The following is a 17,615-nucleotide window of genomic DNA, read 5'->3' on the forward strand; positions in this document are numbered from 1 at the left end:
TTTTACCTCCGGCCTGGTCGGGCGTCCCTACAGGAACTGGTGAAACTCCTCAATATCAGGTGAAAAGACACGGCCGGTGACTCCACATGTGTCAGAGGAGACATGTGGTAGTCTGCAGTCCTCCCCGGATCGGCAGTGGAGGTGGAGCAGCGACCAGGACAGTCGCTGCTCCACCTCCACTGCTGCCTCCCCACGGAGCAGCGACGTCACCAGTGTTAGTGCGCTCCTCAGCCGGCCCGGCCCCCAGCTCAGGCCGGCCTGAGGGCAAGCGTTCCGCTTGTGCCCCATGACCCCAAACTCAAAACCTTTAATGCTGACTGTGCTGGCGTACACCATGTAATGTCCTCCCACATGTTCCTCTGAAGGAACCTCCAGCAGGGCGGCACGGTGGTGCAGTGGTTAGCGCGGTCGCCTCACAGCAAGAAGGTCCTGGGTTCGAGCCCAGGGTAGTCCAACTTGGTGGGTTGTCCCGGGTCGTCCTCTGTTTGGGGTCTGCATGTCTCCCGTGTCTGCGTGGGCTTCCTCCAGGGGCTCCGGTTTCCTCCCACAGTCCCAAGACATGTAGATCAGGTGAATCGGCCAAACTAAATTGTCCCTAGGTGTGTGTGTGTGTGTGTGTATATATGTGTGTTGGCCCTGTGATGGCCTGCGGCCTTTCCAGGGTGTCTCCCCGCCTGCCGCCCAGTGGCTGCTGGGATAGGCTCCAGCATCCCCACGGCCCTGAGAGCGGGATAAGCGGTTCAGATAATGGATGGATGGAAACCTCCAGGCACCTGTGACGGACAATTCAGGTACATGAAAACCTGTCTCCGGAGGATTGGACATGTTTGACTTTATATTTTCTAAAGCCCAACGCCACAGTTCTAAAATCACTCTCCAGCTTCCCGAAACGCTCCCGCTCCCGCTCCAACGGCTCATTGGAAATGAATGGGGGAACACCGGAGACGGTGACCCGGGTGGAAGGCACGGCGAGCGGGGCAAACCTGCAGATCGACGCCGTTCAGAGAGACGCCGCTTGCTATTAGCTCAGCCACAAAACACTCTTCTTTCAGGAAAATAATCACAATTTTGTTCCTCCTGGAGGCATAGCACAGGTGGGCGTGTCCCACGTGGTCTCCCACAGCCAGGAGAACCGCCTGTATCGGAACAGATAGCTCAGGCTGAACCCGCAACCCATGTCAGATATGACACGGGATGGGGAGACCGTGAGGCCGTCGGAAGAGCATGCGCCTGTAGGCGTGAGGGAGCCGATGTGCTGAAGAGCGGGGACGTGCTACCTGAAGGAGGGGGGTAGTGTAACGACCACAGATAAGTAGACTCGCTAGCCCTCGGCTAACGGGTCGGACCCTTTAGTTGACTGGTTAACGTAGTCGTCCGTGGTGCAGGAGATCCGGGTTCGCGTCCCGGCTGCGGCGATCCCCGGCTGCCCCCCGAGGAGAGAAGGCGTCTTCGAGGACGCCTTCTCTCTCACACCAAAACAAGAAAAACACATTGGGAACACATTGCACTGGATAGGCGCTCCTGGAAACAATCCATGCAGGAAGGAGCTGCACATCATGCAGTGGAGCTCACTGTGCTGCAGAGGAGAAAGTGATGGCACCGCAAGGAGAGAGAGAAAAAGGCTCAACCACCACCACTTTCCCCTGTCCACAGTGCACCACAGTATGTGGATCACAGATCGGCCTCTACAGCCATCTGAAGACCCACAAGTAGACAACCCAATGGAGAGGACAGTCATACTTACTTTGAGTGACCGCCGATGATTGTCGTTAAGTAGTGTCAGTATGGCAGTGTCATCGGAGTATTTGTAGTAAGTGGTGATGGGGGAAGGGGCTGGTGCAGTCATTTTGTATAGAGAGTGTATTACTGTGCCTATTCTGAAGTGGTCTGTTACTAAGTAATTGGCAATTAGTATTGGCAAAGCTCATTGTATTGGATGACAACATGCTTTAGCAAATACTCTATCTAGCAATCTTTCTTTCCCACACTCTTCAGTGAGGCTCTATTGGCATGACTGGAGTTATGTAAAGTGTTTGCTAGAACTCAATTTATTAGAATACAGTGAGTTTTAGCACATTCTCTCTCTATTTCTCTCTCCCCAGTGTTGGATACAGCTCTTGGACTTTGCGAGTTTTTAAAAAGTTATAATCTCCCTGATCCTCCTTTATTCCCAGACGGTGCATGATGGGAGGCAATTCATGAAGTACATCGACCCCAAGCTGGGCGTTCCCCTGCCCGAACGCGACTACGGGGGCAACTGCCTGATGTACGACCCGGGCAATGCCACCGACCCTTTCCACAACATCTGGGTAAGACGCCTTCACCTTCTAAATCCAGTGTATATGCTGTTCCCAAAACTAGAGCGCTTTCTGCTTTCTAGTGTGGGCTGCATGTGAAATCCAGAAATCAGATAGTATATGTACATGACGCCCCTCGGGTTGGGCAGAACCCGTCTGGTGATGATGAAGACTGCAGATGTTAAACATGGAGAAAATCCCCATCAGATCAGTGATCTAGCACAAGCAGATGACCCAGATCTGAAATACAGTCAGTCTGAAAGAGTCTGTTCAGTCCTCCTCCTCCTCCTCTGTCTCTGTGTCTGTCTGTCCCTCTCTCTCCACACCCCCCCTCCCACACACACACACACACACATGTGTATTTGTGTGAGTTTGTAGTATAATCGTTTTTAGCCCCACAGTCACTGCTAGTTTTGCCAATATTCACTAGCAAAACTAGCAGTGACTATTTCCAATCTGACCCAGTTCTCATCGTCACCTCTGGCCTGCTTTCAGCGTCGCTGAGTGGATCAACACTGTACTCAAAATGTTTGGATTCATGGACTTTATCCTTTTAGACTTCTACGCCGTAAACTATGTATTGACAGGTAGTCGGTACGCTTGCCAGCTGAGATGTTTAAACATTGTTAGATCCCTAGTTAGATCCCTAACAAACTAGACAAACCTCATCTTCTGGTGGGGAAGAATAGAGGCTTTCCTTCATCTTGAGTTTTGTGCTTCATGGGAATTTGGCTGTTTGGATCAATACCGGCACCCCGGTGGCTCACCTGGTAGAGCGCGTACCACATAAGGCTGAGTCCTTACCACAGCGGCCTGGGTTTGAATACGGCTCGGGCCTTTTAGGGGCGACATGGTGGTGCAGTGCTTAGCGCGGTCGCCTCACAGCAAGACGGTCCTGGGCTCGAGCCCCAGGGTTTTCAAGCCTTGGGGGTCGTCCCGGGTCGTCCTCTGTGTGGAGTTTGCATGTTCTCCCCGTGTCTGCGTGGGTTTCCTCCGGGTGCTCTGGTTTCCTCCCACAGTCCAAACACATGTACGTCAGGTGAATCGGCCGTACTGACTTGTCCCTAGGTGTGAATGTGTGTGGGCCCTGTGATGGACTGGCAGCCTGTCCAGGGTGTCTTCCCCGCCTGCCTCCCAGTGACTGCTGGGATAGGCTCCAGCATCCCGTGACCCCAGTTTGGATAAGTGGCTTGGGTAATGGATAGAGATCCCTGGTTACTCTGGTGACTTTGTGTTATCATGTAATTTTTACAACAAAGCAGTTTTTTGAAGCCTTATTCAAGATGTCAAGGGGTATTCCGTATTCCAACCAACTTACTCTTTCACATTTCCAGGTACTCCACCCACCCCATCAAGTCAAATTCCTTACACGTGCAAAATCAAAATACTTGTATGTGAACCAGACTTATTTTAACGATGGAGTTTGAGTTAAACAGGTCTCCCTTAGAAATTATGCTGAATCTCAGAAATATAACCAGTGTACATGTCGATAATAAATCAGGTGAAAAGATGCTGAGATTGAGATTCTGAGCTGGACAATAGAAAATCTAAATGTCATGAATATGAAGTCCAGTAAAACTGAATGAATTTTGTCCAGAAATGCATTTAATGTTTTTTTGGGGAAGATTTTATCTAACTCACTCCAAATAAGTTTAAAAGCCTTAACAATTCTTTATTAAAGTGTCACTACTGTGCCCGGTCGGTGCCTTTCTCATTTGTCATTTCATTGTTTTTAGGATTAAAATACCTCTTGATGTTTGTTTTGTCAGGAGTCTGGTTTAAAGATGGTCAAGTATTTCATGTCTTGGCTCTACTGAACAACGTCAAATCTCAATTTTTACTTCTTGTTTTCCCCGTTTTTTTAATACAGAGCTGATTTGATGCATTGTAGGAAATGTAGGTGGTTTTTCTTGAGCCTGTTTAAAAGGATGTTTCTTTTTTCGACCAAAGTTTCTGTGGAAATTCTCCGTGAGACTGACGTGCCGACTTGTCTTCACAGGACAAGATGGACGGCTTTGTTCCCGCCCACTTCCTGGGTTGGTACATCAAGGTATCTGTCAGCGCACCATTACAGAGGAATGGGTTGGAGCATGGGCAGGCATGACACACGTCATTAAGAACAGGCAAATGTGGAGGCGTCTGGGTGGCGTGGCGGTCTATTCCGTTGCCTACCAACATGAGGATTGCCGGTTCGAGGGCGTCTTGGTAGCGTGGCGGTCTATTCCGTTGCTCACCAACACGGGGATCGCTGGTTCGAATCCCCGTGTTACCTCCAGCTTGGTCGGGTGTCCCTACAGACACAATTGGCCGTGTCTGCGGGTGGGAAGCCGGATGTGAGTGTGTGTCCTGGTTGTTGCACTAGCGCCTCCTCTGGTCGGTCGGGACGCCTGTTCAGGGGGGAGGGGGAACTGAGGGGAATAGCGTGATCCTCCCACGCGCTACGTCCCCCTGGTGAAACTCCTCACTGTCAGGTGAAAAGAAACGGCTGGTGACTCCACATGTATGGGAGGAGGCATGTGGTAGTCTGCAGCCCTCCCCGGATCGGCAGAGGGGGTGGAGCAGCGACTGGGACGGCTCGGAAGAGTGGGGTAATTGGCCAGGTACAATTAGGCAGAAAAAGGGGGGAAATCCACCCCCCCCCCAAAAAAAATAGGCAAATGCCTAAAATCTTAAATTTAGCGCCATATGACACAGAAATTAATACCAGTCTGATCTGTCCATCTTCAATAAAAAAAGTGTTGTTTTTTTTAGATATATTCTAACCTTTTAGGAACTGTACAAAGTGACCATATGTAACTAGCTAACTAACTTATGTCAATAATAAAGAAAATAGATTGTGCTTAGGTTGTTTTTCTAGTACAGCGATCCTGATGTGACGCCGTGGTGATTTTATTTTTCCTGTTTTGTTTGTTCTCTCTCCCTATTATTCTCTGTCTGTGCCTCCTCTTTCTCCTCTCACTCCATTTCCTCCTGCCGCTTCACCCTGCTATCTCCCTTACCCGCCTCTTCTTCCTTAACCCCCCCACCGTCAGACGCTGATGATCCGTGATTGGTGGATGTGTATGATCATCAGTGTTATGTTTGAGTTTCTGGAGTACAGTCTGGAGCACCAGCTGCCAAACTTCTCCGAGTGTTGGTGGGACCACGTATGTGCGCACACACACACACACACACACACACCCCGCTCAGTCACATACCGCTGTCTAGCTTACACTACACATGACCAACTTACTCTACAGATTACTAGCTTACAACACACTGGAGAACACAGGAATTTGTCACAATTTTCGATTCTGGATGTAGCAAAGACTGCAAACTATCACAAAATGAGCCTCATTAGTCATGCAAGTAAAATCATGCTATCCATATTGTTGGACAGAATGATAAACAAGATGGAATCAGAAATGTCAGATGAGCAAGCAGGTTACAGACAAGCAAGAGGGTGTGCAGAAATGCTGGTAACACTGCAAACACTCATTGAAAAGGTATCCAACAAAGATCATAAGGCAATGCTGATTTTCATTGGCATTTGATTCAGTAAGCCACGCACAGCTCTGGAACATCATGCTGGAAATGGGTTTCCCTAGACCTCGTTGCACTTCTTCAAGGTCCATATATTGGCCAGACAGCAGTGGTGAGATGGACTGGTGAGAACACAGAAGCTTTTCCAATAGAGAAGGGCATACGACAAGGTTGCACTGTATCACCACGCTTATTCACACTATACACAGAACAAGTGATGTGTGAGGCAGATATAGATGAATATGGAGTGAGCATAGGTGGTCATAACATAAGCAATCTTAGATTTGCAGATGACATGCTACTAGCAGCTGATGGACAGCAAGATCCAAACGAAATGTTGAGTTGAGTAAATGAGGCAGGGAAAAAGTGAATGTGATAAAGACGAAGTGTGTGAAAGTGGATGAATCAGATATTGCAATCTCAGTAGATGGACAAGATGTAGAACACCTAGAGCGCTTCAAATACTTGGGTTCAGTTTAAGAAAAATTATGGTGATTGTACAGAAGACATAAAAATCAGAATTACCCTAGCAAAGAAAAGAATGATGGAGATGATACCAATATGGAGAGATAGGGGAATAAGAAAAGAAGTGAAAGTCAGTCTACTTAAGTACTCGTCTGGCCAGTGCTGTCATACCGAGCTGAAAGTTGGACAGTGAAGAAAGCGATGGTAAACAGGATGGAGGCTGCAGAGATGTGGCTTTATCACAGGATGCCTCGAATAAGTTGGGCAGAGAAATGAATGAATGCGAACATCTTTAATGAATTAGGAACAAAAAGAGGACTAATGGCACACATAATGAAAAGAAAGCTATCATTCTTTGGGCATACCTGTCGTCCGGGTGGAAGTAAATTAACGAAGACAGAGATTTTGGGAACTACGCCAGCAAAGCACAAGGCAGGCCGACCAAAAAGGCAGTGTCATGATGACATAAGAGAATGGCTTAGTCTGAAAATAACGGAGGCAACAAGATCAGCTCAGGAAAGAGAGGACTGGGGGAGACTTGTTTGGCAAGCATGTCAGCCTGATGGTGCTGGCAACCCTCGCTAACGAGGAGGCCCTGAAGAAAGAAAAACACACTGTAGCTGATGTATAACACCCATCACTTATACCACATGTCACTAGCTTACACTATAGGTTACTAACTTAGACTACACGTTGCTAACATACACGTCACCTTTGGAGTTATCTCTTTATCTATATAATAGTAGGGGCTGGATGGATTGAATTTGTCAAAAGTTTAGGTTTTCTGGGGCGTCTGGGTAGCATAGCGGTTTATTCTGTTGCTTACCAACACAGGGATCGCCAGTTCAAATCCCCGTGTTACCTCCGGCTTGGTCAGGCATTCTACAGATACAATTGGCTGTGTCTGCGGGTGGGAAGGCGGATGTGGGTATGTGTCCTGGTTGCTGCACTAGCGCCTCCTGTGGTTGGTTGGGGCACCTGTTCAGGGGGGGGGCTGGGGGGAATAGCGTATGTCTCCCTGGTGAAACTCCTCACTTTTAAGGTGAAAAGAAGCAGCTGGCGACTCCACATGTATCAGAGGAGGCATGTGGTAGTCTGCAGCCCTCCCCGGATCGGCAGAGGGGGTGTAGCAGCGACGCAGATGGCTCAGAAGAGTGGGGTAATTGGCCAAGTACAATTGGGGGGGGGGGGATCCCAAAAAAATGTTTTTTTAATTTTTTAACATTGTATGACTGGTTTCCAAAGGCTGACAGTCCCTACCAGAGCTGACAGGGTTATAAAACCACTTCCAGTTTTAGAAACGTTTATTTGCCAAGCAAGTTTTCACGAACCAGGGATTTGACCCCGTTGGAGGCTCGACACAGATGCACAAAAGCACCGGCACAACATTTTCTGCAGGAAGAAGGTCTGCAGTTCTCAAACACCTCAGTATACCTTTAATAACATAATCCTTCCCTCCTTCCTGCAGTGGATCATGGACGTGTTGGTGTGTAATGGTCTGGGGATCTATTGTGGGATGAAGACCCTCGGGTGGCTCTCCATGAAACCTTACCAGTGGCAGGGTCTCTGGAACATTCCTACATACAAGTAAGACTTGGTGTTCACAAGCTGTGTTTCCATCAAGCTAGTTTTACAACAAATATACCAAGCTGATTTGTAACACCAAAATATCAGGAAAAACTCCAAATTAATCCAACTCCAAAACTATCCGGTTTAAAACCAATAACAGGATTGTAGAGTAGCGGGTAGTTTGTTTAGAGGTCACCCGGAACAAAACTAAATGAAAACAAAGCATGTAGGAGCATTGTGTCATGGCTGCCGTGGTGCCATTTTGGATCATGTCTAGTGGTGTTCTCCTTTTTAAACTACAGCAGGAACATCAGTCCCATCTGAAGGAACATTTTCCATGTTTTTTTTCCAGGGGGAAGATCAAGCGTATTGCGTTCCAGTTCACGCCGTACAGCTGGGTGAAGTTTGAGTGGAAGCCCGCCTCCAACCTCCGGCGCTGGCTGGCCGTGCTGGGCATCATCTTCATGGTAAGAAATGTCTTCTAGGGCATCTGGGTAGCGTGGTGGTCTATTCCATTGCCTGCTAACACGGGGATCACCGGATCGAATCCCCGTATTACCTCCAGCTTGGTCGGGCGTCCCTACAGACACCCAACCGTGGCCGTGTCTGCGGTTGGGAAGCCGAATGTGGGTGTGTGTCCTGGTTACTGCACTAGCGCCTCCTCTGGTCAGTCGGGGCACCCGTTCGTGGGGGGGGCAGGGGGGAATAGCGTGATTCTCCCACGTAGGTGAAAAGAAGCGGCTGCCGACTCCACATGTATTGGAGGAGACGTGGTTAGTTTGCAGCCCTTCCTGGATGGGCAGAGGAGTTGGAGCAATGACCGGGGAGGCTCGGAAGAGTGGGGTAATTGGCCAAGTGCAACTGAGGAGAAAAAAGGAGAACCCCCCCCCCCCCCCAAAAAAAAAAAGAAATATCTTCTATTCTTCTTAACCAACAATTTTGTATGACTGTTTGTAGCAACTATGTTGTAGCCAGTGGCTGAATAAGCAGACTCTGTTCTGTAGTCTAGCACCATACTGTCCTCACAGTGGGCTGCATGCACTTCACGCTCTGCTTGTAGGCAGGAAGCAAGAGCACTGACAGGTGGTCAGATTTCCCAAAGTGAGGTCATGGGCTAGACCTGTAAGCCGCCTTGATCGTGGAGTAACAGTGGTGGAGAGTCTTATTGCCTCTGACTGGGCAAGTGACATGTTGGTAAAATTTCGGTAGCACAGATTTCAGGTTACAGTGGTTAAAAGTCCTGCACCACAATTGAAATGGCCTCAGGGTGCAAGTTCTCCTGTCTGCTAATGGTTCCATCAAGTACATCCAGTGCCACCGGCACTATGTAGGCAGCAATTAACGTGCAGGGCAATTCCCTTGGGAGATAGAATGAGCTGCACCTCATTGTTGTTCCAACACCGGCAAACAGGACTGACACAGTATCTCCACGTCAGTGCAACATGAGTTTTGTTTTCTTTTTTTGACAGCCCCCCCCCCCTCTTTTTTTTTTCTCCCCAATTGTACTTGGCCAATCACCCTATTTTTTCCATGCCGTCCCGGTCTCTGATCCACCCCCTCTGCCAAGCCGGGGAGGTCTGCAGACTACCACCTGCCTCCTCCGATACATGTGGAGTCGACAGCCGCTTCTTTTCATGTGACAGTGAGGAGTTTCACCAGGGGGACGTAGCATGTGGGAGGATCATGCTATCCCCCCCCCCCTCAGTTCCCCATCCCCCCTGAACAGGTGCCCCGATCGACCAGAGGAGAGGGGCATGCAGTGACCAGGGGCCTCATGTATCAATCGTTACTATGGGCAAATTTCTACGTACACACCCATGGGGTTTTTTAGCCCTGAAGTTTGTCTCAGAGACCAGTGTAGAACCTGGCTAACCCCTGAATTTAGACACCGACTGGCTAACGCTGATGTCTTTGCAGGCCTGGGTGGTTGCTCGTTGTAAGAGGTAGACAATAGATGTTAGGAGGAAGGAATTAACAGATAACCATCAATCTTTGCTCTGACTGTCAGACAATCTTGAGGACAAAAAAATTCCATGGGTCTGTACACACAAATTTGCCCATAGTAACAATTGATACATGAGGCCCCAGGACACAGACCCACATCCGGCTTCCCACCTGCAGACATGGCCAATTATGTCTGTAGGGACTCCCGACCAAGCCGGAGGTAACACAGAGATTCAAACTGACGATCCCCGTGTTGGTTGGCAATGGAATAGACCACTACGCTATCCGGATGCTCCAATTAATTTTTAATAGAGAAGCATACGCCACCTCCCTTTTACCTTGCCAGTAGTCATCATGGAATGGTCCATGCGGTGCACAGAAAACCCCTCTGGTTGTGTAGCCCTATCAGGTGTATTAGGGCCCAGCCAAGTCTCGGTAAAGCAGAACACACAGTCCTTCATGTCCTTTTGAGAGCTTATTCAGCAGTGAAGTTCGTCCATCTTGTTGTCAAGGGACTGGATGTTAGAAAGAAGTATGCTGGGAATCAGGGCTGAGTAGGACGCAGTCGTAGCCTCGCCAGGGCGCCACTTTGTTTGTCTTGCTTCAGGCAGTGCTGTCTGCGGCCATTACTCCATGGTGGCACCTGTTTATTATTGTAGGTAATCTCTCTCGACAAGTCCTGCAGCTTCTAGCTGTTGGGAACGTCTAATCTTATGTCCTGTAAAGTTTGGCGATCATGCGTCTGGGTAGCATAGTGGTCTATTCCGTTGCCTACCAACACGGGGATCGCCAGTTCGAATCCCGGTGTTACCTCTGTCTTGGTCGGGCGTCCCTACAGACACGACTGGCCATGTCTGTGGGTGGGAAGCCGGATGTGGGTATGTATCCTGGTCACTGCACTAGCGCCTCCTTTGGTCAGTCGGGGCGCCTGTTCGGGGAGGAGGGGGAACTGTGGGGAATAGCGTGATCCTCCCATGCGCTATGTCCCCCCTGGTGAAACTCCTCACTGTCAGGTGAAAAGAAGCAGCTGGTGACTCCACATGTATCGGAGGAGGCATGTGGTAGTCTACAGCCCTCCATGGATCGACAGGGGGTGGAGCAGAGCAGTGACCAGGATGGCTCGGTAGAGTGGGGTAATTGGCCGGATACAATTGAGGAGAAAAGGGGGGGAAATCCGGGTGGGGGGAAGTCCGGCGATCATAGGTAATTGTGCAAGATCCATTTTGTGCAACAAAATAACATGAAAACAAACCACAAGGCGAGAGTAGCTTATAGTGAGTCGCCGTAGTACAGCACCATGTTTGAGCTCATCATATGAACAAACTCCAAGTCAGTATTCACCTTGTTTGATTTTCTAGTTCGTTAATTAGTTTTTTTGCTTTACAGTGTCTCTAACTATGCCCCCATCCTGTTTCCAGTTCCTCCTGGCGGAGCTGAACACGTTTTACCTGAAGTTTGTGCTGTGGATGCCTCCAGAACACTACCTGGTTCTACTCCGACTCGTTTTCTTCGTCAACGTGGGTGGCGTGGCCATGAGGGAGATCTACGACTTCATGGATGACCCGTGAGTGACATCCTGCCTCTGGTGGGGGTGTGTGTGTATGGGGTGGGGGGGTTTGGCCGGCTGTCATAATGTTGGTTGTGACCTGGGGCTGGTTGGAAGTGCCCGTATGTTGAATAACCGTCAGCAGCTCACTGTGTGTTTCCCAATGCGAACACCAAACCGTTTCTTTGGAAAGGGATGTCATGGCTGCACGGTGGCGCAGTGGTTGGCGCGGTCGCCTCACAGCAAGAAGGATCCTGGGTTCGAGCCCCGGGGTTGTCCTACCTTGGGGGTCATCCTGGGTCATCCTCTGTGTGGAGTTTGCATGTTCTCCCTGTGTCTGCATGGGTTTCCTCTGGGTGCTCCGGTTTCCTCCCACAGTCCAAAGACATGTAGGTCAGGTGACTCGGCTGTACTAAATTCTCCCTAGGTATGAGTGTGTGTGTGTGTGTGTGTGTGTGTGTGTGTGTGTGTGTGTGTGTGTGTGTGTGTGTGTGTTAGCCCTGTGATGGCCTGGCGGCTTGTCCAGGGTGTCTCCCTGCCTGCCACCCAATGACTGCTGGGATAGGCTCCAGCATCCCCATGACCCTGAGAGCAGGATAAGCGGTTTAGATAATGGATGGATGGATGTATATATACACACATAACTTCCTGCTCTTACAGGAAGTTCCACAAGAAGCTGGGCCAGCAGGCGTGGTTGGTTGCAGCCATCACAGTGACAGAGTTCCTTATCGTGGTCAAGTATGACCCAAACACCATCCTGCTGCCTATTCCCTTCTTCATCATACAGTGCTGGATCCTGGGGATCCTCCTCATCCTCACCTGGACCCTGTGGCGATTCTTTATCCGGTAAGAGGGATCGTTGGTGAGAAATTTAAACCAGTTTCTTACATGTTCAATTGAGCAAAGAAAATGCACATCACGATCCATTAAGTTTCACAATCTAAGGAAATGTCCAAAAGGTGTGTGGGGGGGGGGGGGGGGCTTCAAGGCTTTAAAAAAAAAGGAAAAAGGGAGCTACTTTGCAATATGTAAGTGAAGGCTCGGACAGAAAATGATTACCATTTATCGAAGACTTGCCACATGTAACGATTACAGTTCTGCACTCAGATCTCTAAACTTGAGGCTCGCCTCATTGATTCTTTTATTAACAGAATTTATAACACACCTAGCAGGGACATTTTGTTCGCCCCCTTTTTAATCCTGGGGGCTAAATCAATACACAACCACCGAAAACTTACAAATAGATAACTCAGTGGACAGAGACCAAATTAATCTCTGCAGCCGATCTGACTCAAATCTGAGCTGAAGAAGCATTTGATGATTGATGGTTAGCATTAGGGCTAGGGTACTAGCCATTAGCTTAGTGTGTGTGAATCATACGTCCAAGTGTTGGTACCAATTCAGATGGCTGTCGTGGACATACTTATCAGCATCCTTTTTTTTTCTTTGTTTTTTATAACCAATAAACTTTAACTTGTCAGTAGTTTTATGTGTGGATATACCTGTCCAGTGTGATTTTTTTTTTTTTTTTTGCAAAAAAAATAGGAATAACACGCCTTTTTTTTGCAAAAAAAAAATGGCTTGTTATTCCTCCTTTCTCTTTTGGTTTGGGTTGTTCTTGGTTTGATTCAGCTTCTGCTCAGCACTGCCCCCACCTGGCTGCAAACAGATGTGACTGCTAACAGCATGTTGAGATTCTCATCTGTTCTCTGCTCCCCATACCCCCCCTGCCCTTTCCTCTTTCTCCCCCCCCCCACCTGCCCCTCTCCCCAACGCTCAGCAGTAATGTCCATGTCCATTGAGGTAGGTATAGATAGGAGAGAGATGTTTGCTTCGCCCACCTCCCTCCTATTAGACATGTGGTGCTTTGCTTTGTATCTCTCTCTCGCACCATGTGTGGATCCATTATAAGCCCTTAACCCACTGTTGGAACTTAACGAACTGTGACCCGGAACTTTCTGCACCGAGAACATTTAGGAACCTGTGTAATTTCTGGTATCGGTTCTTCTTTTAGTTTCCATTGTATTTAAGAAACTGCGAAGCTCGGGAAATATGACACAGAAACACAGCGGTCACATAGTCAACATGTGTCATGCAATGATGTTGTGCATAGCAAACAACAACGGTTCTCCCACTGCTGTTTTTTAAAATGGTGGTTGTAGCTGGGCCATAGTGGTGATGGTGTGATGGCGCATATTTTGACCAGTCATGACAGCAGGCGGCACGGTGGCACAGTGGTTAGCGCGGATGCCTCACAGCAAGAAGGTCTTGGGTTCGAACCCGGGGGTAGTCCAACCTTGGGGGTTGTCCCTGGTCGTCCTCTGTGTGGAGTTTGCATGTTCTTCCCGTGTCTGTGTGGGTTTCCTCCGGGTGCTCCGGTTTCCTCCCACAGTCCAAAGACATGTAGGTCAGGTGACTCAGCCATACTAAATTGTCCCTGTGTGTGTGTGTCGGCCCTGTGATGGTCTGGCGGCCTGTCCAGGGTGTCCTGCTGCCTGATGACTGCTGGACTAGGCTCCAGCATCCCCGCGACCCTGAGAGCAAGATAAGCGGTTTGGATAATGAATGAGTGAATGATTGACAGCATTGTTAGCTCCCCCTCGAAGTTCTTGGTACTCAGATTTAGTATTTCTTCCCGAGCATGGCCAAAATTAGGATCCAGGAACAAATCTCCAAAACCAGGCCGTCGCCAAGGGAAACAAAACCAGAAGCCAACGCATACCGAACCGGAACTAAATGTTCCGGTATTTTCCAACAATGGTTGAGGGCTAAATTACATGGATTCACCTCTTGCATGACACTCTTCAGTTTCCTGCCATGGTTGCCACTTTCCGTTTTGTTTTTTTGTTTTTTTTCATCTTCACTTTCCTCTCCCTCTCTGTGTGATTGGCCTTCTCTGCTGTCTTCAGGCTGAGTAGGTCTGGATCACACAGCACAGTTTCCCAAGCCAGGACATAAACCACTGACCAAGATTCAGCTTGCAAGGACACAAACACCCTACACCATCTGCCAATCAGCATGCAGACTCCTCTCACCAAACAGCCCATCGTCCAGTGATAACCAATCATATCGACACAGCCACGATCTGTCAACCTCAGTTACAGTCCTGACAAGCAGACACTCGTCCTCGAGACTTTCTGCCATGCTTTGAGACAATAGCTAGTCCTCAGATATGCAAATGATGCAGACTTTCTTAGGAGTTAATTTTTATGTTTAAGTGTCTGATAAGACTTTGCCAGGAGTGCATGGTGTTTTCCATCTTCATCATAGCACCCAGGTGAGGAAGAAGAAGGCAGGTAGTGTAGAGTTTGAAGAAGAGAAGTTGCCTAACCAGCAGATATGACAGAACAAGCTGGTAGAAGACCTTTACCAACACATAGTACTACTTCAGAGAACAGGGAACAGGACACATCAAATATGGACTACTATAAAAAGGGAGACTTTGATTTCCACTGCAACGGTGACTTCAGTGTCTTTTAGATTCTGGTAGATTCCAGATGCAGCTTGTCAGTTTATCAGAAAGAGTAAAGTTCTCATCAACTTGTAATGAAAGCAGCAAGTCCACCCAAGATTTGAGTGCAGTTCAGGGAAACGTCAAAACCGTCTGTGCAGAAAACCAAAAGCTGCCCCCCAAATTGCAACCCATATGCTATGTAGGTCACTTTATTCACCTTCCTCCATTTTATTTGAGCGTCTGCCTTCCAACTGTCAAGCTCATCCATTTAGTAACCTCAATAATGCTCACAATGCATTTGAAAATGTAGTGTACATTACTTTGTGGGCAGCACCGTGGCGCAGCAGTTAGCAAGAAGGTCCTGGGTTCGAATCCCGGGGATGTCCAACCTTGGGGGTCGTCCCGGGTCGTCCTCTGTGTGGAGTTTGCATGTTCTCCCCGTGTCTGCGTGGGTTTCCTCCGGGTGCTCCGGTTTCCTCCCACAGTCCCAACACATGTCGGTCAGGTGAATCGGCCGTACTATACTGTCCCTAGGTGGGAACGTGTCAGTCCTGTGATGGACTGGCGGCCTGTCCAGAGTGTCTCCCCGCCTGCTGCTCAATGACCGCTGGGATAGGCTCCAGCATCCCGCGACCCTACTCAGGATAAGCGGCTTGGGTAATGGAGGGATGGATGGATGGATTACTTTGTTAAAAATACCACAATGCAATGCTTTGCCTCTTTTGCTCCTCTCGTGTACTCTTTTCACCGTCAAATATGACATCATGAGATGAGAAGCCCCAAAATGATGAGTCGGTGGCATCAGAAATCTGTGTATTATTCCCTACAGAGTGCTTCACATGTAGAGAATAGTGAATGAGTGGAGGTGGGATAAATGAACGATTCTGAACACAGCTGAATATGTCAGAGAACATGGAGATTTGTCCCACAGCAGGTAGCCTAGCTACATGTGATGTCATGAGCGGCACGGTGGCCCAGTGGTCAGCACTGTTGCCCCACAGCAAGAAGGTTCTGGGTTCGATCCCCAGGCCGTCCCAGGTCCTTTCCGTGTGGAGTTTGCATGTTCTCCCCGTGTCTGCCTGGGTTTCCTCTGGGTGCTCCGGTTTCCTCCCACCATCAAAAAGACATGCATGTTAGGATTAATACCCCTGCCTGCCTGTGCCCCTGAGCAAGACGATGGAAAGAAGAACTGGAGTTGGTCCCCGGGCGCTGCAGCTGCCCGCTGCTCCTGGGTCCGCAGCTGCCAGTGTGCGTACGGAGGATGGGTTGAAGGCAGAACCATGTGGAGGTTCCACACCTCAGCCTTCTGGAACAGCTGCTCGTGGCCCTGCCGGGTTGGGTGTAAAAAGAACTGAGTTTGAAAATGTGCCAGTTCTATGTTTCTAGTACGTATCTGATCTGGATTAGTGTGTGGGGGGCGTCCAGGTGGCGTGGCGGTCTATTCTGTTGGCTACCAGCACGAGGGTCGCCGGTTCGAATCCCCGTGTTGCCTCCGGCTTGGTCGGGCGTCCCTACAGACACAACTGGCCGTGTCTGCGGGTGGGGAGCCGGATGTGGGTGTGTGTCCTGGTTGCTATAGTAGCGCCGCCTCTGGTCGGTCAGGGCGCCTGTTCGGGGGGGAGGGGGAACTTGGGGGGAATAGCGTGATCCTCCCACGTGCTACGTCCCCCTGGTGAAACTCCTCACTGTCAGGTGAAAAGAAGCGGCTGGTGACTCCACATGTATGGGAGGAGGCATGTGGTGGTCTGCAGCCCTCCTGGATCAGCAGAGGGGGTGGAGCAGAGACCGGGACGGCTCGGAGGAGTGGGGTAATCGGACGGGTACAACTGGGGGGAGAAAAGGGGGGGTGGGATCCACAGAAGGTATTAGTGTGTGTGTTGTACGCCGGGATCTATTGTAGGAACCTGTAACCTGATGGTGTGTTTCTAACGCCGTTGCCCCCCCCCCCTTTCTTTTTCCCCCGCAGTGACATCACACTCCGCTACAAAGAGACCCGCCGCCGCAAACAGGAAGTCCCCGGCGACCGGGACCGCCCCCTCGGCAACGGCAACACGGTGACCCCCAGCGGGCGCAGCAAACTCAACGGCAGCTCCGAGCTGCTGCGACAGAGGAAGTCCTGAGTGACCAAAAGGCGGGGTGGGGGTGGGGTGGGGGGGCGGAGCTTAGTGAGTCGAACTGTCAGCGGTGATTGAAGGAAAAAGAAGACAGTTTTTTTTGTTTTTGTTTTTTTACAGCAGCGGGGTTAAAAACGAGGAAAATGAAGGACATGACGGCACACATGGCTGGACGGAGGAGGGGGTAGTGTGCGCTGTGGACAGTCGTTCTTGTGCCTACCTGAACCTGAACCTGAACCTGAACCCGAACCCGAACCTGAACCGACTAGAATCATTCCAGCGCTGGCTTCTTCACTGTTAACACTAATCACTGATCAAACACAAAGGGAGGGCGGGGCATCGTCTCGCCGGTGTCATGTGACCAGGATTTACCTCATTGTGGCGGTTTTGTTTTGTTTTCTTCAGAGGAACTGTGGGGGAGTTATTCGGGTGGTGAGTTTCAGGGGTGGAGGAGAAAAAGGGGAGTTAGGTGACCAAACAGAGGGGAAGAGTCGGAGGGACGATGGACTTTTTAGCTGGTGTGGCGTTGGAGGCCGTTTAGACTGATCTACCAGGTTTACCCTCGCTCTCTCTCTCTCTCTCTCTCTCTCTCTCTCTCTCTCTCTCTCTCTCTCTCTTTCTCACAGTCTCGTTCTCTCTCTCTCTCTCTCACAGTCTCTCTCTCTCTCTCTCACAGTCTCTCTCTCCTCCACTCGCTCCATCTT

The 17,615-nt window shown here is 49.6% G+C and overlaps 1 protein-coding gene across 1 annotated transcript in view; it reads left to right on the top strand.

Moving 5' to 3' along the window:
* Positions 1-16,988, top strand: part of ptdss2 (phosphatidylserine synthase 2) — a 45,537-nt gene extending 28,549 nt beyond the window's left edge. Inside the window, exons 6-13 of the mRNA XM_056281691.1 lie at positions 2,175-2,309; positions 4,297-4,347; positions 5,330-5,443; positions 7,753-7,871; positions 8,206-8,320; positions 11,216-11,361; positions 12,004-12,189; positions 16,764-16,988. Of these exons, the coding sequence (XP_056137666.1) occupies positions 2,175-2,309; positions 4,297-4,347; positions 5,330-5,443; positions 7,753-7,871; positions 8,206-8,320; positions 11,216-11,361; positions 12,004-12,189; positions 16,764-16,917 (1,020 nt within the window). The 3' untranslated portion in view covers positions 16,918-16,988. The remainder of the gene's footprint in view (positions 1-2,174; positions 2,310-4,296; positions 4,348-5,329; positions 5,444-7,752; positions 7,872-8,205; positions 8,321-11,215; positions 11,362-12,003; positions 12,190-16,763) is intronic.
* The last annotated feature ends 627 nt before the right edge of the window (positions 16,989-17,615 follow it).

The sequence above is a fragment of the Lampris incognitus genome, chromosome 6 (genome assembly GCF_029633865.1).
Source record: "Lampris incognitus isolate fLamInc1 chromosome 6, fLamInc1.hap2, whole genome shotgun sequence".
Lineage (NCBI taxonomy): Eukaryota > Metazoa > Chordata > Actinopteri > Lampriformes > Lampridae > Lampris > Lampris incognitus.